Below are 27,348 nucleotides of genomic sequence, written 5' to 3' on the forward strand. Positions count from 1 at the left end.
TTGCCAGGGACAGTCCCAGTTTAATTGCCTCAACCAGTAGCTGATGTGGGTTTTAGACCAATTGTCTTAAGTTAATTGCAACTGTCGAGGTCACACAATTGCCAGATTGAAGAATGTTTCATGCAATTGCTAAATATCCAGAATTTACAACCCCCTTCCAAAAAAAAAAAGAGGAAAAATCCCATGAAAATACTGCACAAAAATTTGAATTGATTTACCAACCTGACAGTTGAATTCAGCTAGATTTGGCTGGTATTGGTTTTCCTGCAATTGAACGGATGTTCCAACCCGCAATTTCAAATGACATGCCCTCTTACTCAAAGGATTGGGAATTACCAGGACAGGTAGGAGCCCTGCTCAACTGAAACATGATGATAGCCAGGTCCAAGCACCCATTATAGGGAAAATAATTAGAGCAGAAGCCTGAAATACAAAGACAAAGCACAATTAGAAATATGAAGGAAATAAGCAGATCATAGTGGTCCAAATAAGAAAGAAAACTTGAAAAAGGTGGCAGTAACTCGTTACAGATACAAAAACATACCACGAAAAATATAACCTCCTTGTTCGCAAGAACTGCTGTGAATTCATTCCTTTCCATCTCTTGTTTCACAAAGCCTTGCAGCTGCAAAAAGATTTGAGAGATCATGAAATTTGCTCTGCACATTTGGGATCGAATTTCAAAACTTGGAAACAAAACATTCTCTATCTCATAAGAACGAAATTAAAAACTGCTGCTTTAATTATCATCTTGTGGAAGATCCAACTTTGGAGATCTCAGAGTGCCTGTAATGTCTGTTACATCAATTGAAACCAATGACAGGAGAGGTGAACAATATGCAAAGAAGAAACATAAGACCATCTAATAAAACTATCTTGGTTCCATGACCATCATTCATGACTCATGAGGTCGTGAAATTCCATCATTTTCTCCCTAGGAGATTTAGACACGTTTTCTTTGCAGTAATGTCACTTTTACTTCCACCTTCTGGTTGGGTCAAACTAAGCTTCAGAAGGATTCATTGTTCATCATAACGTGCTTCTGTCAACATCCTCAGATATGATAAGGGCACTGTCATTCTAGTACATGCTACTCTATTTGAGCATTTAAAACCAATGATTTAACTAAAGCTACAGGCCTAGCTAGTTGACCTGGGAAAATGAGGATTGCACTCTTTTTTTTTTGTTGTGGGGGAGGGGAGAGCGGGGGACCACCAAGTGATCCAGGAATTCAAAAACTAGGTAGGCTTGGCTGTACACTAAGTTAAGTTTGCCTGCATAGGTTGGTTTTTGTACAGAACTCAAATTAGTGACACAGAGAGTGAGAGCTCGGTCTTCTGCTAGACAATTTGCTGACTGAGAAAGATAAGAAAGCCTCCAATGCAGTTGGAGAAGACAAGAGCTAGTATAAGTTGAGATATAGCACGTAAGCGACATTTTATTAATCAACAGAATTATGGGTACTATGCAATAATATTACATTGCTGATAATGTTGGCTGATCTGGTTTGAACCACAATTAATCCTGTCCACCCCTTCATGGTATGGTCACTTGTTAGTATTTAAAATTAAGTTTAATTGAAGTATTCGTCTTTCAAATGGGATCACTTTCACAAAAAAAATCCCTGTGCAGTTTTAAATGTGCATTAGAATCTTGGATGCAATGAAAAATTCAAGATCTGTAGAGATCAAATGAAATGGGACATACTCTATCTGCGTCAGTCTTCCAACAACTCTCACAGTTTTGAAAAATTGGTGAATGAGGTACATGGTGGTGGACGAAGTTTTAAAACATTGTTCCCATAAAAGTGGTCAAAGTATGAATCCTCAGGCAAAGGCTTCTTGAGAAACATTATGAGGCCCTTCATACCTTGCAGTTTCAGTCAACCCAAAATGCAGTGATCAAGGCCTAACCCGGTGCAAGTCCTGCTATAGCAGGGTCTTGGGAGGGGTGGATTGGGGCTGGTCCAAACCTTCTGCATTATTCACATTAAGTGGCTGTCCTCAGTCTCAAACAGAGTCATGATGCTGCAGCCCAAGCTTTTAACATCACACCAAGTGACGGCCCTAAATGTAGTAATGTGTCATTTAAAAGAAAAGAAATGGTACTAGAAAATCCCCTGACCCCCCAATTAAAGTTATAATCAACTGCCACCATTATTTTAGAGTCGGCCCCCAAGAAGCCTAATGTTAGAATATATGTACTCCAGAATACCGTGGGGGTATTCTGGTCCTTTTGGGGTATTTTTATGTTATTAAGTGTATTTAGCTTATGTCGGCTATGTGGGTTTTAGTCCCACATCGCCTAGCTTAAGACTATTTGTAATTTCCCCTCTATTATAAATAGAGGGGCTTACCTATCAATACGACAAGCCATTCCATTATTTTATCCCCTCTCTCTAACCCACGGTTCAACCAACATGGTATCAGAGATGGTCTGATCTAGGTTAGAGAGAAGAAAAAAACCCTATTTCTCCCTACTTCTCCTCCATTGATCTCTCTTCTTCTTCTCCCTTTCTCGGTTTTCTCCTTCTCCTGTTCTTCTTCTTCTTCTTAGCCTATAAAGGGGCAGCACTAATGAGGTAACTGAGAATGTCGATGACTTAGTTGCTGCCCCCCCCTCTTCCTTTCTATCTTTTTATTAAAAAATCTGCTCGAACCCTGCTGGAGCCACATCTGCGATTTGGAGTTCCCCTTTTTCTTTGGAGATCAGATCTCTCTCACCTAATGAAAACTGATTCTCCAATTTTGGAGCACCCTATGCAGCCTTTTTCTGCCCTATTCCAAAACCTAACTTCCCTTTTTTCTTACTCTCCATCTTTTATTAAGTTTTCCAGCCACAATCCCCAAATCGATCTCACCTTGTAAGGGTTTTTCAAAACCCAAATTCCAATCGATTTTGGGGCTTCCCTTGTCAGATGCAGCTAATTTTTCAAGGATAATTTACTACAACTACCAGCCTTAATTGACCTCAGTTTGGCCACTATATGATGGCTGGATTTGTACCTACAGCAAAACCTTCTCAACCTGCTATTTTTGGTTACCTGTTAAAACCCTGACTCAAATCGACATTAGGGTTATAGGTTTCAGTTTTTGCTGCCTTTTGGAGGGATGCTTACTCCACCTACAAGGATCACTTGACCTCAGTTTCAGCCTCTTTTCAAGTGTTTGAAGACCCCTAACCCCAATCGATCCTTCTCTTTAGGGTTTTTTCAAAATCCTGACAAATATCGATTTTAGGATTAGGGTTGATTGCTGCTGTTGGAGTTTTGGGGAGGTGTTTCTACCATCAAGAAGGACATTCTACTTCAACTATTCCTGACTTGAAGAAGGCCTATTGCACATGATAGCTGCTGCCCTATTTTTCTACAATTTTTTGGTGTTTCTCCCACGTGAAGATCAAGTCTCAATTACCACGGAGATTGGTTATTCAAACTGGAGATCCATTGCAGCAGTGGTGGTCAGCATCTATTACCAGAAGACATAACCTTTGACAAGTCATCATCACTTTGTTGAAGCCCCCTTCCCTACAATCGATCTTCCCTTTCAGGGTTTTTTTCAAAACCCTGACTATAATCGATCTAAGGGTTAGGGCAGTCCACTATTGCTGATTTTTTTAGGGGAGTTTTATAAACATCAGAGGAGTATTCAGCCCCTATTTCAGCATCATTCATCAGTTCTTTTTGGAAAAATTCAGGTTCATTCTTATGGCTTGGTTTCTCCAATTATCAACCTATTTTTCTTAATTGTTCCTATATGGCTGGCTGCTTCAACAACCTATGGATCTGTCTGGTTATTTATCAGACATTTGCTGGTTAGTTTGAGCTTTACTACCTACCTAGCTGGTATTATTGTTTGACTTCTATAAGCATAACTGGTTGATATGTTACTGCTGCCTTTATGTGGTATACTGCTGCCCTATTATTGTGACTCAGTTTCCTACTATTGGAGATCGAATTTCTTTCATTCTTGAAGACTCGAATCTGCTATCCTGGAGATCAGTTTATTTGGGTAAACAACAGTGAGTTCCACGGTTATTGGTTGCAACTACGAACCTATTCAGTTATGTGAAACTTTTTTGGTTCATATCCGGCTCACCTTGGAGCTTGAATCCTAGCATTGTTCACTAATTCAGATCTGATCCAATTTTTGTTGAAGCTTCTTACATCCATTGTTGTCCAGTTCGTTAATACTGTTTAGCATGTGGGAGTTTATACATTGGGGTTTTTGCACACTTGTTCCTCCTTGTTTGAAGATTGATCAAGCCTTGAAGAATGGAGTCTTTCCTTACTTCAAATCAGATCTGTATACTTATCAGATTTGAATATTGGAGTTAGGCGTTTCTCCCCTGCAAGAGTTTCCATCAAAAGTGTTTGTTTGAACATTTGCAGATGGTTGGAGATTTATATGTTGCATTATTTACTCCGTACTTCATTATCCCACTGTTTTTTCTTCACCACCTCCCAAACCATACTAATGTAGTCCTAGATAGGTAGGAGGCCTACTAGGAACCAAACAACAGGATCAAATAACAAAAGGGGTTGCTGGTTCGAATGGACAGCACTAGGATTTAGGTCAATTCCTAGGGTTAGGGTTGGATATTGGAAAGGGGTTTATAGGGTATTAATGGGCAGGTCTAGGGGGTCAATATGGTATAAAAATAATAGGATTTGGGAAGGTTTTAAAATTCTGCAGTTCTAGACAGAATTGTGTTGCAGGTTTTGGGTTTTAATGGAGTGAAGGAATGGAGGGGATAAAGTGGGAGTTTGGGGCTGAAACTTGGATCGAGTGTCAACAATGATGTAAGGGATGTATGCTGAAAGTTTGGTTTGAAACTGATGGACAGATTTGGAGTTATGGAGGTTTCCTAGTAGAAGTAGGAGAGAGGGGTAAAACTGTAATTTCAGACAATCGGCTGGGTGGATGGTGCTGAAATTTGAATCGAGTCTCTCTTAGGGTTTGAGAAAGACTTGATCAAATTTTTAGCAGATTCTAATGGTTAGATTTGGCTGGGCAGAATTCTCACGAAAATCACCTTGTATGTGACCTTCTAGAAGGAAGAAGAATAGTTGCAGAATTTCTTACTTGTTACAGGTCTTCAATGGCAACAACTTTGAAGATGAACAATGGGGTCTCCCGATCTTCACAATGCAAGGAGATAAGATAGGAGATCCACCAATCCACTTCAACCTTGATATTACTCCACCAAGGCAACCTTGATATTACTCACAAGGCACACTCACGATGGAGCAAAGGCAGAAACAAAGGCACCAAGCATAAAGCTAATTTTTATTAATCAAATTCGTGTCCAATGCTGGCCTTCCTTACAAACTTATATAGAAGACTCAAAAAATAGACTTAGACACTAAAAAGGAATGGCCTAACCTTATCCCTAACCTATTAGGCAACTTAAACTGACTAGGAAACTCAAATAGACTCAAAATAGAGTCTTAATGACTTAAAACAACTTAAACTACTTAAAATAAAGAAGATTCCCTAGTAGCCAATAGGATATAAGAATCTCTTAGCCAATAGGATCACTTCACTTAAATTAGACCAATTGAACCAATTGGATGCAACCAATTTAAACCGGCTCAATTAAAAACACACAATAAAAACTAAGTATTGGGCTAATCCCGTATGCAACCTATGTACCCCTATTTTAGGCCCAGAAAAGTGGCATATTACATTAGAAACCCATGAGATCAAAGGCCCAACATGTATATAACCCAACGCTAGACTTATTTCTAATGAAACAAGCCCTATTTGGTGATGAATCTGCATCACATACCTTTGGCATAACCCATAATCACCTTGGAAGTTAATGGTATTCTCTTCATTGCCATTTCTTCTTTTTCCATTACCCTTGGCAGCTCTTGGAAAATTCTGGAATATTAAGTTTTGCCCTATTTCTTCCATCATCCCTGTTATGTCCACGTGTATCACACGTGAGAGGAGGATTATATACAGTATACCTGTAGCCATTGCAGAAAGCAGAACTTGCAGGAACATTTGGTGTAAAACATAGAAGGTCAGAGGTTTCACCATTGCCAATGGGTATCTACTTTGTTATTGGGTTGAACTTGCCGCAAGGGGGAGGTTGGTCTTAAAGTTTTGAAGATGTTTGGTAATTGCCTGCCTATATGAGATTCTACAGTTGGGTTGTTTTTTCCACTGCTTGATCTTTACTGCTGCCTGATTCATCTGCTCGCTACCCTAGTTACTTATCTTCAAGATTATCAGTTCGAGATTCATCACTGCACAGCTACTGAAGATTGGTGAAAGTTTACTGATCAAGTCTGCCCAAGTTTTGAAGATCTAATTTTACAAGTTCTTGAAGGTTTATTGGGGAGCTGCGTTCATCTTGAAGCTGGATTCTGCTACAACTTATCTTTTCCCATTTTCATTGTCACACCCCGGCCCGGTTAATAAGGGCCAAGTGTGACTGGATGTCTCAGACACCCAATCAATCCCACCAGGATCGCAAGTGCAGTGTTCTATTCACAATAATCAGAATTTAATGCAGCGGACGCAGTAAATAGAGGAATAAGACAATAGTAAGGAAGAACTAGTGATAACATTATATTCATATGAACAATTATGTACAAGGAGTTACATTTGTGATTCTCAAAAAGTGGTAACTCAAAAGCCCAAAAAGTTATATTCTATGTTACTACAAAAGTGTTATAAACAAAAAGGGGAGGAAGAGCTTGATCATTTTGGATGATCAAGAGAGCGCGCAGGCATCACAGGAACATGAAGCATCGTGCTCAACCAAGATAGGAGTATCAGCTCCATAAGCAGCAGGAGAGTCCTGAGAATGAGGAATCCCCACAGAAAAACTAGCAGTATCGAGAGCAGCTTCATCTGTAAGAAAAAGTAAGGCTCCACAGGGGTGAGCTCTCCACTGAGCCCAGTAAGGGAATGCATGCAAACAAACACAGTAAATTCATGATGCATATCCTAAACTAGTATGCTCCTAGCACAAATGCTAAGTCTCATGAGGTCTAAGTACTATTAGTGGTAGATGCTAACCTCGGTCCCGGAACTAACCCTTCGGTCACTCGAGCGAAACCATTCTACCACAGTGAGGACCCGCCAGTCCCGGAACTAACACATCGGACCCCGACAGACCCCCAAAGACCAAGCCTATCTATTTATTCCCGCAGCGAAATACACACGCTAACATGGGACAGAAGATGGCATTCTGGAACTAACACATCGGACCTACTACAGGTTGTCCAACACCTCTTCCCCTGTTGGTAAGGGGCGTAGTATTGGGTAATGAATAGCAACCTAGCCCAGTGCAGTCTATTCATGAAGATACAAGCATGTTCAGTTGGGTTACAGAGTACTAAATTCCATCATCATCAATTCAAAATAGTAATAATACCAATGCAATGCAATGCAACGTGCTATTGTGTAGCCTAAATCATATGCATTCTAGTGCATCAAATCACAAGCTAAGAAACTATATGCATCTATGTAATATCAATGATGCATGACATGGCATTCAGCATAACAGCGAAATTAAAGTGATAAACATTCCCAAATTAAGGTCAAGGTTCCCTTACCTGTAGTGTAATTTAGTCCTAGTCAGATAACCCGGCAAGAACCCAGCAAAACAGTCAGAGATCAGCAGATACAGACCTATATATTATATAAGAATAGCATCTATTAGGTCCCAATAGAAGTCTAGGGCAATTCCCAACATACTAGGGCAGCAAGGGCACAAAAAGGACCAGCCGGATTCAGAGGGATACAGGGCCGGTCGACCAGCCTTAGGCCTGCAACTGCATCCGGCCCTGAGTCCGAAATTGGGGTTTTTGTTCCATAGGGCCAAATCCTTACATGCATGGCCCCAATTTGATGTTTTAAGTCAAAATTAAGGTGGGTCAGTCTAATTGGGGGTTCAATTTCATGGTTGGCTTCCTAATTTAGGGATTTTATTAATTAAACCCAAATTAGTTGGCTTAGGGTTTATCCCATAGTCAATAGTTTCAGCAACTAAGGTCAGATTAGGGTTAATCATACAATTTCAGGTATAATTGGACTGGAACTGATCCAAAACAGTCCAATTCATAGTAAAATCTGAATATTCAAGCTAGACTTGAAGCTTTAATGGTGGGAAGCTTATTTAGGTGAATTTAGGTTGGAGAAGAAGGGAAGAAAAGGGAAGTTCAGCAAGTTTCCATGGCTTACCTTAGTGTAGAAGCAGAAACAAGGTGCAGGCAGCCTTGAATTATGCAGTTCAGTCCCAATAGGTGGTTCTAAGCTCAATTCCAAGTATGGAGTCCAAGCTCTAAGTGTAAGCCCCTTCTTCTCCCTTCTTCTCTTCTCTTTTCCTCTTTCTTTCCTTCTTTCCCAAGCTGGAACGAAATTCTCAGCTTCCTTAGTTTGTAATGTGATTTGTAAATAGTGAAAGAGGGTTATATATATAGGTAAGTGGTATTTAAGCACTAAGGGGTAAATCTGTCCTTTGGACAGAAATCATTCCTAAAACTAACTTCTAAAGCTATTTACAGTTATAAATCTGTTTCTATTGGTTATTCTAAGCATAATGTGATGCCGGACGACATCAGAGATCATCCGAACATGGGTAACTGTCTGGAACAGCATTCCCCACTGGGGATGTGGGTCCCACAGAGGCAATTTGACTAAAATACCCTTCTAACCCTATTTGGTCGTATAAAATATTATATAAATATATTTTAAATTATACTTACAACAATTCTAATTGAGGGAGAGCTTCTGCATAGCCTCCAGGCAGCAGATCCTACACAGGTAACTCCGGTGCGGGGTTTCACAGGGGTCCTCTGACTCCAGAAGGGCAAATTGGGAAGGATCCTTGGAGTCCTCCATAGGTGTGTCGAGTAATTCTTCTATGTCCTCGACCGATGTAGCCCATAACATCGATGCTACCATAGACTGAGAATTGGAACCTGTAATCAGACAAGTTCCAAAAGTTCAAATTTATTCGGAAATTTGACCGGGTTTCACATTAATCCAGTTGAGCATTAGTACCTTGTATGTGCCAACTTGAGGGGGAGTGTTAGCATTGTTATGGAGTTCTTTTTTCCGTTAGTCCAAGCTGGATCTTCTTTCTTTAATATTAGTATAATCCAGCTTGAGGGGGAGTGTTAGAATATATGTACTCCAGAATACCATGGGGGTATTCTGGTCCTTTTGGGGTATTTTTATGTTATTAAGTGTATTTAGCTTATGTCGGCTATGTGGGTTTTAGTCCCACATCGCCTAGCTTAGACTATTTGTAATTTCCCCTCTATTATAAATAGAGGGGCTTACCTATCAATACGACAAGCCATTCCATTATTTTAGCCCCTCTCTCTAACCCACGGTTCAACCAACACCTAACAAGTAGAGATGAAATGTGACCTTCAACTTAATAACAAACCCTGGATATCACTTTCAAGATCACATCATAACAAGCTTACTTTGAAATGTTTCAAAGAAAAAAAAGGAGGATTGTTATACATACCTCATGATGATATATTTTAGCTGCTGAAATGGTTTTTTTTAACTGATGCAAAGCCTGTGATGTGTAGGAACTCAAAAAGGACTCCCGAACAAATGAATATTGACCCAGCACCTGAAATGTTTTTTGAAGATGTACACAGAAGTTGTTGAAGAGCTGTAAACAACATGAAGCATCAACTTTAGTTAAAGATCTATATAACCCCTCTATAGAAAATAATTACTGTAACTATGGCCATTAATGTATGTTTTTATCAAATGTTGTGAAAAAATTACAAAAAATGTAATAATATTTGTCAAGATTGGTAAAAATGGAATAAAGAAATTTCCTTCTCAATGTCACTGCTACATAATGGAGCTGTCTGAAGAATGCCTAGAAGTTAGAAGTAATTCTAACATAGCAAGTGAGTTGAAAATGATTCACTTTCAATGGATGATGCTTAGAGCAGAAAAGGAAAATTGACTCCAACCACTTCAAGCCAAGTGGTATGAATATTTTCCAAAAAGTCAGGTCCTGCAACCAGCAGACTAGTGCAACATATACATCAGAATGCAAAAGGAACAAACATTACACTGCAATCAAGTATCATATATTACCTTCAAGAATGTGCATCTGTAGTTTGCTTTTTGAGCCTTTAAATTCCTTGTCTATTAAAAGAAAATCCATCAATGTAGTTAGCAAAGGATTATAGCGGTTGACTTATCTAGTTCAGTATCTATTTATATGTATAATTATGCTGTTTCAGGGAGATTATACTAACTGCAATTAGAAGTGCCTGCTCAAGTTGCTGGATCTGGATCCACTGTTCTGTAACAATGTCTGTCATCTGGAAGTAAGGAATAAAAGAAGGAGCATGATAACTATTCAAATTACTTCTCAAGAGACAGATAGAGGAGTTCACTTAAACTTTGGGACTCCTCACACACCAATACAAAAATATAAAATATAAAATATTCAAATTATGCAGATAGTTAAAATCATAATATCTAGAAAAAGATTCATGGAGAAAATGCATCTTTGTACACTGCAGGATGTATTAAATTTAAAATGGGTTATAAGTCCACCTTCCTCGGAGGTGGAGAGAAATGGATACTATAACAGATACACAAAGCCCTTAAAGAGATTAAAGTCTTCCTAGGCAGAATGCAATCACAAAAGGAGATACAGGAAACTGGCCTTAACAAAGCATCTTGTTATAGCCATTAGTCATTTTATTGGCTATCCATAATCCATGTATGCTCTAATATACATTGTTAAGTAATACCGTAGGAATTTATTGTAATGTTGTTTCAGTTTCAGGGGCTTATGAGTGAATATTTATTAGTCCAAGGAGGTCTTAGTTATTCATTATTTCCTTTCTTATAAATAAACAGCTTTGTCCCCAATTAGGGTAACACTTACTCTAATCGTTCTGCTCTTCTCTTCTCTTCCTTTTCTCCATTCTTCTTCTTTTGCGCGGGTACTGGTAGTTCTAGTTCTGGTTTTGTCACATGGTATCAGAGCAAATCAACCAGTGACTGCACACTGTAATTGCTGTTTTGAGAGTTCAACTGATTGTGGAAGTGTGCAGCAGTTTCTGTTGCTTCTCTTGTTCGTGATGTCTTCTCTTGTTTGATGAAATACTAAAACAAGAGAATTTTTTTTATCGGTGGAAACTCTGATGTGATCATGTATGGATGATTATCAACTTTCAATCAGGCCTTCTATGATATGATCTGATTGTGGATCAAAAGGGGTCTATCAGGTTCTGAATTACTTTAGATTTTCCTGCAAGTTCAAAGCGCCTGTGGATACCTTATTTCTAGGTTTCCTGCTCTGTTTGGGAATCTGTACCAGATTTTATGTTGTTAATCTCGAATTTGGTCCACATCAGACTGGTTGATTGAGAGATATTTGGTCTCCTAAATTTTAGAATCTAAAGTTTCTATTTTTTGAAACATATCCATAATTGGGATGTTGATGAAACAACAAAAGAGATGTATAACAATATTTCTGGATACCACACAACTCAAATAATGAGTGAATGGCAATTCAGTAATTTTATGAAATTCAAACTAACAAGAGAATGAACAATTTATGCACTATAGATGGGTGGAAGTAGCTTTATAAGTTGGGAGGGCAATCTTGGAATCAAAAGTAAAATAAGGACAATAAAGCATAAGAAGGGGATGGGTAATTGTGGAAACAAGAAGCAAGAAGGGGGAAAATTACTCATACGATGAGATTGTCTTCAACCTCCCACCTGATAACAGAGGCGGTAACATAACAAGGGTTTCGGCACATCGAGCTCCTTCACACGGCAGCAACCTGATCCCAATTTAAAGATGCTAGACCCTCACACCCATTCTCCATTAATTTACTACAAGTAAATAATGAAGAAAAGAGATTCCAATGCTGATGTAGATCTGCCGGAAGTTGCAATCTGAAACTGATATGCCACGCAAGGGAACCAGGGTCTGAATCACTACATGGGTTTAACCTAACCCTTGAACTTCAATCCCAATCGATGGGGTATTAGGGAGCTCGAACTCCAATCTCAGACTGCCAGTAATGCTACAACGGAACAGGGAAGAGACTTAAGAAGGAGACGTAGCAGAAGTAGAGAGAAGAAACCAGAAGAACAAAAGAATAATAGAAGGGAGAAAGATGATCATGCGCAAGGGGAGCAAAGAGGGAGAAGATAGGAAGAACATCCACTGCTGCTTACGCCACACGGGCAAAAACCAAAAGAAACTCAACTCAATACATTCTCTAGCATTGCATTGGATTGCTAACATATATAAGGCTATGTTTGGATGTCAAGAAAAGAAAAGAAAAAATTTGAATTTGAGGAGAGAGATAGACACATAAATCAATCATTGCATCATCATGAATTGTGTCTCATTATGTTTTTTTATTTTCTTTTCTTTTCTTTTCTTTTCTTGGCATCCAAACATAGCCTAAAGGGGGGAAAAAAGACTCCTAACAAATTAAAAACTACTAAAACAGACTCTTCTCAAACTAGTAAACTAGAACACAACTGGACTCTAATATAGTAAACCCACAAAACAGGATAAGGAAATAAAATAATAATTGTTGAAATAGGCTGCTTACCCGATTGGGATAAGCAGTCCTAGTTGGATTGGGATTAATCCTACTAATCCTAGCTGATTAGGATTAGTCCTAGTCATGTTAGGAGTAGTACTAGTCAGATTGGATTCTTTTCTTTTATTTTATTTTTTGTTTTATCCTCAGCTGAGTCCTATTCTGGCATTCCTAGTTGTATTAGGAATTCCTAGTAGGACTAGGACTGAGGTGTTATTATTCCTATTTGTACTTTGATCAGTTTACTTCAAGTTAATATAAATAAAGGGGCTTGGGTGATCGATTAAATCACTCAAGCATTCAGTTCTAAGGGCTGTTAACATGGTATCAGAGACAATTCTGATCTAAAGAGCAGCTTTCTCAGTTTTTTGTTTTTTATTTTTCACTTTCCCCTCCCCACGGTTTCTGGTTTTCTCTTCTCCACCACTCTCGGCTCCTCTCTCTCATTCAGGGCAGCAACTATGAGGTGATCTGATGAAGATTTAGATGCTGCCCTCAATCCTACCTCATTGAAGACTGAAGATTATTGGTATGACCTAATTCTGCCGGCAGATCTCCTCCATTCTTGAAGATCAAGTTCTTCCTACACTTGAAGATTGATCTTTCCTTTTTTTTGGAGATTATTTTCTGCTATTATTGGTGCATACCTTCCCTATTTGAAGACTGCAGAATTGGATCAAGTATAATTCAGATCCAGACCTGCGGATTCTCCAAACACAGGTTTTTTACCTAATTTCTGATCAAATTAGGGTTTCTTATTGGCTCATCAGAAAGAGCTATTTTTTGGAGGACTTCTTCCCCACTACTGGAGGATCACTCGATCTATCTTTCAACCTATTCAGACGGCTGAAATTGCTGCCACTTCACAACCCATACTTCAGATCTGATTCAGTTTTTTGAAGATTTGTGTTTTTTTCAATTTTGTGGATCGGTTTCTACCTGAACTATGGGTGATTCAGAGACAACTACTGCTACTTCTGGAGGGGATGGTCAGACTAGGAATGATTTCCTTCCCTATGCTGCTGCCATCAAGCTTGATGGTACGAATTATTTAATCTGGGCCAGATCACTATCCTTGACTGTGGCTGGTAGGGGATTCACTGGCCATCTCATTGGCACCACCAAACAACCAGCTGAAGAAGGTGCTGCCCGTACTAAATGGGCTGCCAATGATGCAATGGTAATGTCCTTTGTTCTGAACTCTATGACCACTGACCTCTCTAGTCAGTATCTTCTCCTTGACACTTCTACACAGATATGGACAGCTGTCAAGGGCACTTATGGTCGTTCAGGAAGTGGTGCTCAGGTTTATGAAATCAGGAAGACACTCCAAACCACTACTCAGAAGGAGATGTCTGTCACCAAATACTATGCTGCCCTCAAATGTTTATGGCAGCAATTGGATCACTATGCTCGGTTTCAGCCTACTACTACTACTGATATTACTGCCTACCACACCTATGTAGACCAATTCCGTGTCTATAATTTCCTGGCTGGCCTCAATGATGACTATGATCCTATTAGGGTGCAAGTCCTTGGACGGGTTCCTTTCCCCACTTTAGAGGAGACTTTTTCTTATGTTCACAGTGAAGAGACACGACGGGCTGCCATGATGATTACTCCCAAAGTTGAGAGATCAGCCTTACAGACTGCTGGCCCCACTCTTGTTGCTTCTTCTGACAGTGTTGCTGCTTCTACTACCAAAAAGCCTGTTAAGTGTGAGCATTGTCACAAACCATATCACACTAAGGCTCAGTGTTGGAAATTATATGGAAAGCCAGCTGAATTTGAGGCCAAACGTGGTCGTGCTAAGTCTAAAAACAAAGCCAATCATACTGAAAGTGTAGCTCCAACTCCCACTTCTGACATTGGTTTCTCCCAGGAAGAACTCCAGGCTTTGCGTCGTATGTTGAACACATCAACTGCCTCTACTATGTCTGCTGCCAATTCAGGTTCCTTCTTTGCCCGTACAGGTATTTCTTTTGCTGGTCATTGTGCATCAGTAGTATCCATTCCATGGATCATTGACTCCGGTGCTACTGATCACATGACAGGTTCTTCTAGCCTTTTTAATACATATTCTCCTGCCTCTGGTAAGGATAAAGTCAAAATTGCTGATAGGTCCCTCTCCTCCATCTCAGGGAAAGGATCCATTGGTTGTTCTCCTTCCCTTATACTGTCATCTGTGTTGCATATTCCCAAATTTACAACTAACCTTCTTTCCATTAGCAGTATCACTAAATCCCTAAATTGTAAAGTGACATTTTTTCCCACTCACTGTGTTTTTCAGGAACTGAACTCGGAGAAGACGATTGGATCGGGTAAAGTGCATAGCGGATTATACCTGCTTGATGGCGATCCTACACCAGCTTTGCCTTCGGCATCTTTCTCTTCTGATTTACATAAATGGCACTCTAGACTAGGCCATCCCCCCTTAGGTACTTTATCCAATTTATTTCCAGCATTACTTAAAGACTGTAATAAGGAAGATTTTTTTTGTGAACCTTGTGTCTTAGCTAAACAGACGCGTTCAACTTATCCTATTTCTAATAAACGATCATCTTCCTTATTTCATATTGTTCATACTGATGTGTGGGGGCCTAGTAAGAAAGCTTCCCTGACTGGCCATCGGTGGTATGTCACTTTTATTGACTGCTATTCTAGGTTCACTTGGGTTTACCTTCTGCACACAAAGAGTGAAGTTTTTTTATGTTTTCAACACTTTCATCAAATGATTAAGACCCAGTTTAATGCCACTCTTCAAATTTTGAGGAGTGACAATGGGAAAGAGTATATGGAAGGTCGGCCAAAAATACCTTCGCACATGGAATCCTCCATCGATCATGTGTCGACACACTCCACCCAAAATGGTGGGCCGAGAGAAAAAACCGCCACCTCCTGGAGGTAGCTAGGGCCCTTATGTTTGCTCGCACCGTCCCTTCCCTTTATTGGGGGATGTTGTCCTTACGCAGCCTATTTAATTAATAGGCTGCCCAATGGGTTCTTCTTTCAAAAGCCCCTATTGAGCTATTACTTGGCTCTTTTTCCTTTATAGTCCCACCTAAGGTGTTTGGATGCATTTGTTATGCTAGGGATACAAGGTCCCCTGGTAAACTTGACCCACGTAGCCTCCGCTGCGTTTTCTTGGGTTATTCTGCTACCCAAAAGGGGTACAAATGTTATTACCCTCCATCCCGCAGGACTTTTGTCAGCATGGATGTTGTCTTTCATGAACATGTTCCATATTATGTGTCCCCACCTCTTCAGGGGGAGAGTGTTAGTGAAGATGTGCTGACTATTGACTCTCCACCTCCACTTCAGTCTGTTTACCATGAGTCTGAACCAGTTCGGCCTGCCCCTAGTACTCCCCCTGAGGCAGGGGAAGAGGTTCCTACACAGGGGGAGACCATTTGTATTCAGGGGGAGCAATCTACCCCGGTCCAGACTCCTATCCAAAGGACTATTAGTGAATTTCAAAGGAGGATTGATGCCAGTAATGTGAAGACCTATGCAAGGAAACATAAGCAGGTTCAATCAACTGTTGCTCCAATACCCATCCAATTGCCGAACCCGGATCCAGAACCTGCCTCTCCACCTGGTAATGATCCTGACTTACCTATTGCTCTTCGCAAAGGTGTCAAAACTTGCACTCAGCATCCCATATCTCATGTTGTTTCTTATGATTCCCTTTCCCCATCCTTTCGTGCCTTTATTTCCTCTCTTTCTTCTGTTCGTATTCCTAACAATTGGCAGGAAGCTTTATCAGACGGAAAGTGGAAGGCAGCTATGATGGAAGAAATGGACGCCTTGAAGAAAAATAACACATGGGAGCTTATGGTTCTTCCACCTGGGAAGAAAACCGTTGGATGTAAATGGGTGTTTGTAGTGAAACAGAAGGTGGATGGCACTGTGGATAGGTATAAAGCACGACTCGTGGCCAAGGGGTTCACTCAGACATACGGCATTGATTACCAGGAAACTTTTGCACCTGTTGCAAAGTTAAATACTGTTCGTGTGTTATTATCTTGTGCAGTCAACCTTGGATGGGATTTGCAGCAGCTAGATGTAAAAATGCCTTCCTAAATGGAACATCTGGATGAGGAGGTGTATATGGACATTCCACCGGGGTTCTCTGTGATGTAAACCAAGGAAAAATATGCGATCAAGCGCGCACTTTATGGGCTGAAGCAATCACCTCGAGCATGGTTTGGCGGTTCCACAAGGCCATGATTTTTGTGGGCTATAAGCGAGTAATGCTGATCACACACTCTTTATAAAGAGGGTTGGTGAAAAACTCACTGTTCTTATAGTCTACGTTGATGATATAGTGGTTACTGGCAATGATGGTGATGAGATCAGACGGTTGAAGACCTTCCTTGGACAAGAATTTGAGATTAAAGATCTAGGAAAACTACGATACTTTCTTGGGATTGAAGTAGCCAGATCTTCTAAAAGCATTTTTCTCTCCCAAAGGAAGTATGTCCTAGACTTATTGGCTGAGACCGGGTTGCTAGGCTGTCATCCTTCAGATACTCCTATGGACCCTACTGTTCGACTCAAGGAGAAAGAGGGTGAGCCTGTTGATAAAGGCCGGTACCAAAGACTTGTAGGGAAGCTGATTTATCTTTCACACACGCGTCCTGACATTGCTGTGGCCGTGAGTACTGTGAGCCAGTTTATGCATGATCCCTACTCTTCTCATATGGAGGCTGTTCTTCGTATCTTGCACTATTTGAAGTTAGCTCCTGGAAAAGGAATTCTTTTGTCTACGCATGGTCATCTACGGATAGAAGCATACACTGATGCTGATTGGGCTGGTTCTGCTGATCGGAAGTCTATTTCTGGGTATTGCTCCTTTGTAGGTAGAAATCTTGTCATATGGCGTAGCAAGAAGCAAAATGTGGTTGCTCGTTCTAGTGCCGAAGCTGAGTTTCGAGCTATGGCACAAGGTATTTGTGAGTTACTATGGCTTAAAGGTTTGCTACAAGATCTTAGTGTTCCTATTCGTCTTCCTATGATGCTGTACTGTGACAATAAGGCTGCCATCAACATAGCACACAACCCAGTACAACATGATCGTACCAAGCATGTTGAGGTGGATAGGCATTTCATCAAAGAGAAGTTAGAAGTCTGGGCTGATTTGTATTCTCTTTGTGACATCTCATGGATCAACTTGTCGATATCTTTACCAAGGGATTGTCTAGAAAATTGTTTCATCCTAATCTAGTCAAGTTGGGCATGATCGACATCTTTGCTCCAACTTGAGGGGGAGTGTTGAAATAGGCTGCTTACCCGATTGGGGTAAGCAGTCCTAGTTGGATTGGGATTAATCCTACTAGTCCTAGCTGATTAGGATTAGTCCTAGTCATGTTAGGAGTAGTACTAGTCAGATTGGATTCTTTTCTTTTATTTTATTTTTTGTTTCATCCTCAGCTGAGTCCTATTCTGGCATTCCTAGTTATATTAGGAATTCCTAGTAGGACTAGGACTGAGGTGTTATTATTCCTATTTGTACTTTGATCAGTTTACTTCAAGTTAATATAAATAAAGGGGCTTGGGTGATCGATTAAATCACTCAAGCATTCAGTTCTAAGGGCTGTTAACAATAATCTAAGAGGATAATCCTTTCTAGATCTCCCACAAGCTTTGTTTTTAAGAAAAGTAGAAATATTCGACGGATCTTTCTCCTTTTCTGGCTGTAAACTGCATCACTGATACTGACTGGCAGGTGCTGAAGGCAATAAGAGGTCGACCATTAGCTACTGTATATTTGTTGGTGGTAATTTTGTTACTTGGAGTAAGAAACAAACTACAGTGGCTAGGCCTATTGTTGAAGCCAAGTATAGAGCTATGGTTCATACTGCGGCTGAGTTGATGTACTTAAAGTCACTTCTTTAGGAGCTTGGTTTTCCGATTAACAAATCTATGATATGTATGATAATCAGACAGCTATCTAATTGCCAACAATCCTGTTTTTTCATGAATGGACTAAGTACATTGAAGTTGATTTCCATTTTGTATGGGATGCAGTGATGCAGAAGTTGATCTCTACTCCTTTTATGAGCTCTGCACATTTACTTGGTGACATGTTTTCCAAAGCACTGTTTCTTGTTCCAAGCCGGGCATGGGTGATATTTATGTTCCAGCTTGAGAGGGAGTGTTAAGTAATACCATAGGTAGGGGTTTATTGGAATGTTGTTTCAGTTTCAAGGGCTTATGAGTAAATATTTATTAGTCCAGGGAGGTCTTTGTAATTCTCATTATTTCGTTTCTTATAAATAAACAGCTTTGCAGCTCATTAGGTTAACACTGACTCTAATCGTTCTGCTCTTATCTCTTCTCTTCCCTTCTCTTCCTTTTCTCTTTTCTTCTCTTCTTCTCTTCTCTTGCATAAGTATTGGTTGTTGTAGTTCTGGTTCTGTGACTGTCACATACATAATGGGAAAAATAAATCGTGTACATATGTAACTACAAAATTATCCAATTTATGATGGGAGGTCTTATGATGGGTAAATTACATGACACCCACTGAAAATCGAACAATACTCAACTCACCCCCTCTTATTTGAAAGTACTCACCCGTCTCCTAGCATTAGAGGACTATATTACAACTTAGTCCTCACCGTTAGTTTTATGCGGTTAAGTTATGAATTCAGCAAGTTAAATATTTTTAAATCCCTAAACTACCCTTAACCAGTGCAGAGTTACTTTTTTACCCTTGGATCTAAAAACTCCAAAATCGATCCTCTTCCTCAAATCACTCGCTTCCTCACATGACCTGCAACTCAATCTCCGCCAGTCCAGTTGAGTCATGCATCGGAAGAAGTGTTGGGTTTAAAACCCTTGACTTTATCCTTCACATCGTCCATTCCCGATTTCGAAGGATCCATGAGATATCAAAGCTCTGATATGCAAGCGAGGTTTTGGGTTCATCTGGTCCCTCTGACCCTGTTCTTGCTCACCCAACCCAGATCGCTGAATCAAGACAAAGCCCACCTATATCAAATCCAAAGCCGAAGCCGCAGATACCCCAGACCGATTCTCGTACCGACCAAAGGCTGAAAGACGAGTCCATTCGACAAAATGTCCCCAATTCAGATCACGGAGCGGCAAATGGTTTCGATCCTTTTGAGTCTATGGTCTATAGTCTTCCCATCTCTTTTGCTTCCACAAAACCACCTTTATAATCTGCATAAACCACTTCCATACTGCTATTAAATTCGCCTTCCAATCTGACTTGGCTAAAACGGAAGAAAACCAATCAGTTCTCTTCCTGCTTCTCTGGAAACCAGAAATGGATATGCTCAGTGTTCATCAAAGCAGCAAGAGCTGCAAAACCCATCAAGGTTGTGTACATCTCAAACCCTATAAAGGTAAAGACCACTGCCTCTGAGTTCAGGGCTAAGGTGCAAGAGCTCACCGGCAGAGATTCTTGTTTAGCGGCGGCAGCGGCAGCGATACTGGAAGGTTCTCCATCGACGGAGGCCTTCAAAGGGTTCCTGATCAAGCCATGAAGGTTAGAGATGATTATTATGTCCCTCATCAAGTCCCTCAAGTTGTGGCCTATCAGGACTCACCAGAGAAATTTGATGACATCTTAGAGTATGAGGTTGAGCGCTTTTATGATCGGCAGAAAACCAGAAGAATTGGAAATTTCAAAATTGGGTGTCGGTGGTGGCTGCAGCAATGGTGGTTGTAGCGGTGATGGTGATTTGGGGTATAATTGGAAATATCAAAATTGGTATCCTAAATATAATTTACAAGCTTTGGGTATCTAAAATGCATTTTCTACAAACGTTGGGTACCTCAATTGTCATTGTTTATCTTATTTTGGTTGAGGTTAAAATTGTCTTTTCAGTTTTTGGATTGTTTTAAGTTAACACCGTTACTCTAGAGGGGGACGGATGAGTGTTTTCAAATAAGAGGGGGAATCGTTTGATTTTCAGGGGGTGTTATGTAATTTACCCATTTATGATTATTCTCGAGTTCTCCTGAATTCATCAGAATCATCAAATCCATGGAAAGACAATTGTGCGTTGAGTTCCTTCAATTTACTTGAATCAACTCGTCCATGGAAAGGCATTTATCTATGACAAAGTGTTCTCTATATACCAGGCTGACTTAATTTGTTGAGGCTAATAACAGCACTTTAAAGTTATGATTTATGAAGTTCTAAATGATGAACTTGTGTTACTCCCTTAAGAGGGTATAATGCTACATAAAAATAAGTCTTCTTCAGTCCAGAAAGAAAGAAATTGGAACAATCATCCCAACAACTAAAAAAAAATGGGTATCTGCAACTAGATTCATGTTGAAAGAAGGACACAAGGATGAGGCAGAAAACATACCTTTTCAACTTGTGAGCTGACCACTTCTAATCTTTTCTCAGCATCTCGTGCTTTAGTCTCCAAAATATGCATATTAAAGTTGTTCTTTCTTGATGCATCCCAGAGAAGTTGCACCTAAGCATCCTCTAATATTTTCTTCAAATTAGTTCAATTTAAGTAAGCGAGGAATAAAATTTTCTTACCATGAAAGAACCTCAAGAAAAACATAATTTGAAGAAAAGAAACAAACCTTTTCTTCTAGAGCATTAATCTTTTCCTCAGCAAATGATGAATCTCCCTGTGATTTGTCCGAAAATTAAATAGTGCCACAAAGCATCAACAGGAAAGAATTGCTAAATCAAATACTAAATTTAGCTTCAAATATGGATTCATAGCTTTTGTTACTTATCTATTCATTCAGCAGACATACATGGGATAACCGACCCCATTTAGTTGGGATAAGGCTATGTTGTTGTTGCTCATTACTATGGTTAGAAGAAATATGATGGATTCTTTATTCCTCTTGAAGGTATCGACTAATCTTACCCAGAGTTTCAGACCATAAACAGTTCCACATCCAATTCCATAACATCAGAAAAACTCAAAATAGAAAACTAAAATTTCAAGTTGAGTGAAAATATTTGGAGATAGTTTCTTTACTGGCCACTGGAACATTAGTTCCTTGAAAGTTCTCAAGAAGAATATTACAAGAGGACAGACATGCATGAATACAGATATTATAGATGGGCAATAATGCTGGGCAGATCAAAAGTAATTTCAGAATTCAGATTCAATCGATCAAACGTACCCCTCCCCTGTACTATGGCCTAATTACACCTTCTTCCCCTGCATTTTCGCCAATTACACTCTGACCCCCTCTACTTTGCAAAAAAATTGCTATTACACCCCTTCCGTTAGCGTCCGTCAAACAAAGTGTTGACGTGGCTTAGTAAAATTTTTCATAATCCCCATACTAGCCCTGGGTCCTTCTGAGATGACCCATTTACCCTTTTGATTTAATCCCCAAACTAACCCTAGGTCCATGTAAATAGACCTTTTTACCCTTCTTCTTCTTCTTCTTCTTCTTCCTCCTCCTTCTCCTTTCATCTCGTATCCTCAACGATCCTTCAATTCTGCTTTCTAGGGTTCCATTTCAACCTTCAATCTCAGCAACATGGAAGGAAACACCTTGAAATTGATACTAGATAAAGTTCCTTGAAAGGGGGAAACCCTAGATTGCAAAGATAGATCTGTGGTCCGAATCGGTAGAGTCATCAGAGGCAACACCTTCTGCATCAAAGACGAAGGAATTTCTTTGAAGCACGTGTTGATCGAGTTCAAAGATACGAAATGGGTGGTTTCGGACCTCAAGAGCTCAAACGGTACCAAGCCACAACACTTGTTTTCAACGGGAGGATCTGTAAGAAAAAAATTTGAAACTCCGCTTTTGCTCTTACCAACACAGGGCAAAGCAATAAAACCAATTGATTATGAGACACTCTTCAAGCTCTCCAATTGAAGCACTCAGAAATGGAAAACAAATTTGCCCAGAAACACAGAACTTTGGATCAAATCAGATCCAATCCCAATCTCCCAAAAGATAAAAGTGCAGCACATGAAATTTGAAAAGCATATCTTTTTGGGGTCCTAGAAGTCTTGAAGTGCAACTACCCCTTCCCCAACCCAACCCAATCCTACCACACAAGGTGGGCAGAACCAGAAGTCCACAGGTTTTTTTATTTTTAGTGAGCAGGACAGAGGTTGCAGCGGTGGTGGGGTTTCTGATGTTTTTAGTACTTCCAGCAGCAACCTTCAGTGATCTAATACCAATCGATCCCCTTCTTTCTCCTCTGATCTCTTCTTATTTGTTCTCCCTGTAATGTCTCTCTGATCTCCTCTGATTTTCGTTTGAACAACACTATAAACACTCAGAATAGAGGCGGTGAAGGAGGAGCAGGAGGAGGCGGCGGCGGCAGTGGTGGCAGCGGTGGTGGTGCTGGCAGTGGAGGAGGAAAGATATGGGTGCTTTAGGTTGAAGATGATGAAAAGGGTATCATTGTAATTCTATTTGTGGTGTTTTAGAACAAGGGTAAAATAGTCTTTTCCAAACAATAACTAACAGCAGGTTAACACCATCAGCCAGAGGGGGTCCGGGTGTAATTGGGGAAAATGAAGGGGAGGAAGGTGTTATTAGGCCATAGTACAGGGGAGGGGGATGTAATTTTCTCATAAGAAAACCTCAAAACAGGGTATCACATGGAAGACGGGGAACTGCAATTCCAGAAGATCAGCAAGGCTGATCAGTACCAAACATAGATCAAGTGTACCTCTAGGAAGGGTGAAACAGCCCTTAAAAACTGAGATGGATCCAATGGCCTGATAAGGAGTAATTTGAAATCTTCATAGCCATTAAAAAAAATCCAGAATCTGCCGCAAGCTTTGTAGATGCAAGAAAACTGTCTTCAGTAGATTAATCACACCATGACAATCAAGAAATAGGTAGTAAAGACCCTAGTTTGTAATCATATCCCCATTAACTAGGGCCTGAATAGATATTAGGCAGCATAGGTTGCTGCAATCCATGAACAATAACCTTTTTAGACTATCAAAACCAGAACCACGAATATAGACTGACTATTGATGGAGCTCTGATTTGGGAAACAGCCTCTCCGCGAAGCGGGGGTAGGTCTCCGTACATTATGGCCCTCCCCAGACCCTGCAGTGGCAGAAGCCTCATGCACTGGGCACGCCTTTTTATTTATTTATGGAGCTCTGATACCATGTAACAGAATATAGATCAATAACCAGTCAATAACAAGACTTGAAGACTAGAGAGCAAGGAGAAGAAGAAGAGAAAATGGAGTGAATTACTAAACCACGATAGACTCAGCTTAAGAGCTATCGTGGTCACTCCAAACTTTATTTATAATCACAATTACAAGCTAATGAAGGTGGACTCAGAAGGAATCCTACTTAAGAGTACACAACAATAATTAAACAATAAGAAGGAAACTAAAGAAAAGAAATAAAACACAATATCATGTTAAGGACAAACCCCAAATCGTGACAACAGCTAACACATTACTGCAGGGACAATAATACCTCGGTGGAACACTTAACAATTAGTTCCATGAAACTTCTCAAGAAGAATATACAAGAGGACAGACATGCATGAATACAGATATTAGTTAGATTCCTCAACACTATAGTTTGAGTTGCAATTTTGAAGTATTTGTGGAAAATTATTATTACATGATACATTTAACAAATTGGCGCAAAATGAAGTATCTGTTAACTAGCATTGGCACCATATAAGTTGATTTGACTTCTGAGAATTGTAGACATAGACCATGGAATGAACCTAAATAATCAACTTAATAAAGTATTAAACAAAATTTTGAAAGTATCCATATATGAAGAAAAAGCATAAACCCTTAAACTCAGGCAGAATAATAAGACAGACATTGAATAAAACATGCACGTTGGGGGAGAGAGGAGTAAGGTTTGAAGCATTGTTATTGGCAAGAGTATTAAGTTTCTTTCGAGATACGATATTGTATGAAGGATGTGCTAGGAAGCACAACTAAAGCTGTAGTTCAGTGCTACGGTATAAGACTCTACAAAGACTTCTACCTTCATCACCTTTATGTGTGATTACGGTGAACTGACCACCCTAAAGCTTTTGTAGACATTGCCAAGAGCTGATCCCAACACTGAAGGAATGACAATATCAGAAGCGAAATCTAGTTGTTTTGGAGAATTAAAAGTAGGGCCTATTTTATGAATCAGCAAAGCAGACAAGCAAATTACATGGCTAATTAGTTTGTAATTAAGTTGCCACCATATGTTTCAAGGCATCCATGCCCAGATGATGAAGGAAATATACCTGTAATATTGACAGGCCTGGGAAATGGAAAAAAAATGTGGAATATGGAAAATATACCTGTGAAATGGGGCTCGCTTTGGCAACTATGGTCTGGTCACATGGACGAGGAGTTTCTTTGGAAATATTCAACCAGATTATTCCATCCCCTACCCCTCCCCTCCCCCCCCCCCCCCCACCCCACACACATACACACAAAAAATTCAAAGCAAACAGGCAACTACGGAGAAAGAAACTGTTTTTTTTTTTATAACAAGACAAAAAATTACTGTTATTTATACTTCATAGAACTAAAAGAAAAGCATATCCACCAAATGACTCTAGAAAAGAAACTAATCAAATATGAAATGCCCAGTCACAGAGTTAAGGAGACACTAATCAATAAGTTTGACAGTGCATCCAGATTTGCTTGTGCATCACCATGCTCAAAGAACAGCTACAAGGTTTGCATGGAAAAAGAAAATAATGTATATGTAGGAATGCACTGATGCACAGAAAACTCAATTTGTATCTTTGAATCAACATCAGACCTTCATGCTGATAAGGGCAGTTTGTAGAGAATGGATCTTATGTTTCATCTCTTCAATTAGCTTCTCTTGTTCTTTAAGATGAAGGCTCTTAGCATTCAAGTTTTCAACACTTTCCTCCAGCACAGACTCTGCATTTATATTGTCAGAAAATCATACAAGAAAAGTGAATTCTACATATAAAACTTAAGCAAAAAAATAGAGATGTGAGAAAAGATAGCTAAAAAGTTACTATAAATTATAGCAAGGAGAACTTGTCAGTTATCACTGTGATCATTTTTTTCGGTGAAATAATCGAAGGCTAAGGAGCTCTGCTTCACTTGATGAAACTACCTCGATAATGTGCTGGGAAATTTTTTTAGTAACATTAACTAGCAAAAGCAAAACTGCATCACATTAAAGACTATTCTACTAGGAAAATCCTCAAATGACATTCATTCCCAAAAGTTGATTCCAATGGAAGGCAAATCCTAGTCAAATGGATGAGAGCCAAAGACAGTACAGGAAAAGTACTATAGGGCAATGACACTATATTTATCACGAGAAAGAAATAAAAGAATTGAAAAAGAACACTTATATAATTGTATTTGAATAAGCTATAATTTATATTGGGACCTCCAAGTCTTTAAGAGGATTTGGCCCAACCCTTTGCAATTGAATAAAATTTCCTATTGTTGTTTAATAAAGAAGTTATCATGTCTTTCGTTTTCAACTTTTACTCGCCATTTATATAATTTTTATGTGTGCCAACTCAGTTTCAGAACATATATTCTGAGCACACTTATCTGAGCCAAAACCACATTTTAAACATACTTCATAACAGTATAACACATGAAGTGAAAAGATGTGCCTGTCCTTTTCGTTTGTTGAGGTCAGTCTTTTCTACACTTCATTTGTATGTACACATTTGGCAGACACTCATGGATTTCTTCACAACCATGATTCATCAGAAACTAACATTAAACCCTAGCATACAACTCCCGAATGTAAAAGTTCGTATGCATCTGGGGAAAGAAGAACGCAGAGAAAAGAACACTCTCAGGTTCCATAGAATATAACATGAAAGTCATTTAATGTCTTCCCTAACTAGGTGAGGGAAGGAATATAACAAAAGCAACACCGATATAGAACCAATGTATATGCGAAACTCAAGCTCCGGTCATTTTAACTTAGGAGTCAAATCTACCCTTCGAACTAACTAAGAGTTAACGGCTGACCACTAAAAACTTATCAAGCAATCACCAGAACTGAAAATTTTAGCAATATATAGAAAGATAAGATATGAGGCAGGTTGAAGTTGCAGTTGAAGCTTCTTTTGTTAGTTGTGTTGTCTGTATTGAGCATAGGCGTGCTTCCCCAAGCAACGACTAAAAGAAAATTTGAAACCAGACAAATTCCAGTCTCAACCCAATCAGAGATGTCACAAATAAGATACTATACAGAAATAAACGAATCCTGTGAGATGAAAGTGCATAAACATGTAGAAAACAGATGGATACAAACATCGATTAGAATCAGAAGAAGCAATGAACGAGGAAATAAAATCCAAAGTACTCAAAAGGGAGGGTAGCATTAACAATCACCCATATGCGCGATCTTGAGCTTCATCTGCTGCAATTCGCAGATAATGTCATTGTTCTGATCTCCGCAAATAGTTGCAGAGCCCACTCGAGACACCGGAGGTGTTGTTCCCGACAGAGCGATAGCGGCCGTGAAGAATGCGGGAAGCAAAACCAGAAAACCAGCCATGCTTCTGTGAGTCGGAAAAGAACCAAACGGAACTGGCTGATCTGATTTATAACAGAGAAAGAGACAGAGAGAGACTCTTGAAAAATCGTCCATTTTAACTCGCACTGGACGAACCACCTCTCACAGGTCACAGACACGTGCAGTAAAGGATGACGTGGCCGATCCAGCCACGTATTGGTTATCATTTGCTACATGTTATGCCCTTACCGAATATTTTCTTGGAATAAAATAACAAAATTAAGGGAAAATCAGTCAGCACACATATATATTGTTATCAAAGTTT

General features: G+C 39.6%; 1 protein-coding gene across 2 annotated transcripts; it reads right to left on the reverse strand.

Moving 5' to 3' along the window:
* On the reverse strand, window positions 1–27,129 carry LOC122639147. Of its 2 annotated transcripts, none has more exons than XM_043831976.1 (9): window positions 26,900–27,129; window positions 25,320–25,447; window positions 21,157–21,204; window positions 20,928–21,041; window positions 10,256–10,321; window positions 10,092–10,142; window positions 9,499–9,609; window positions 545–625; window positions 1–423 (listed from the first exon to the last, which is right to left on the reverse strand). In XM_043831976.1, exons 1-9 carry the CDS (start codon window positions 27,063–27,065, stop codon window positions 358–360), a joined length of 831 nt encoding a protein of 276 aa, XP_043687911.1. In that variant the 5' UTR covers window positions 27,066–27,129; the 3' UTR covers window positions 1–357. The 2 variants fall into 2 exon arrangements, with proteins under 2 accessions (XP_043687911.1, XP_043687910.1); XM_043831975.1 differs by having other exon boundaries at window positions 9,499–9,651.
* Window positions 27,130–27,348: the final 219 nt, after the last annotated feature.

Source organism: Telopea speciosissima, chromosome 9 (assembly GCF_018873765.1).
Source record: "Telopea speciosissima isolate NSW1024214 ecotype Mountain lineage chromosome 9, Tspe_v1, whole genome shotgun sequence".
NCBI classification, from domain to species: Eukaryota; Viridiplantae; Streptophyta; class Magnoliopsida; order Proteales; family Proteaceae; genus Telopea; species Telopea speciosissima.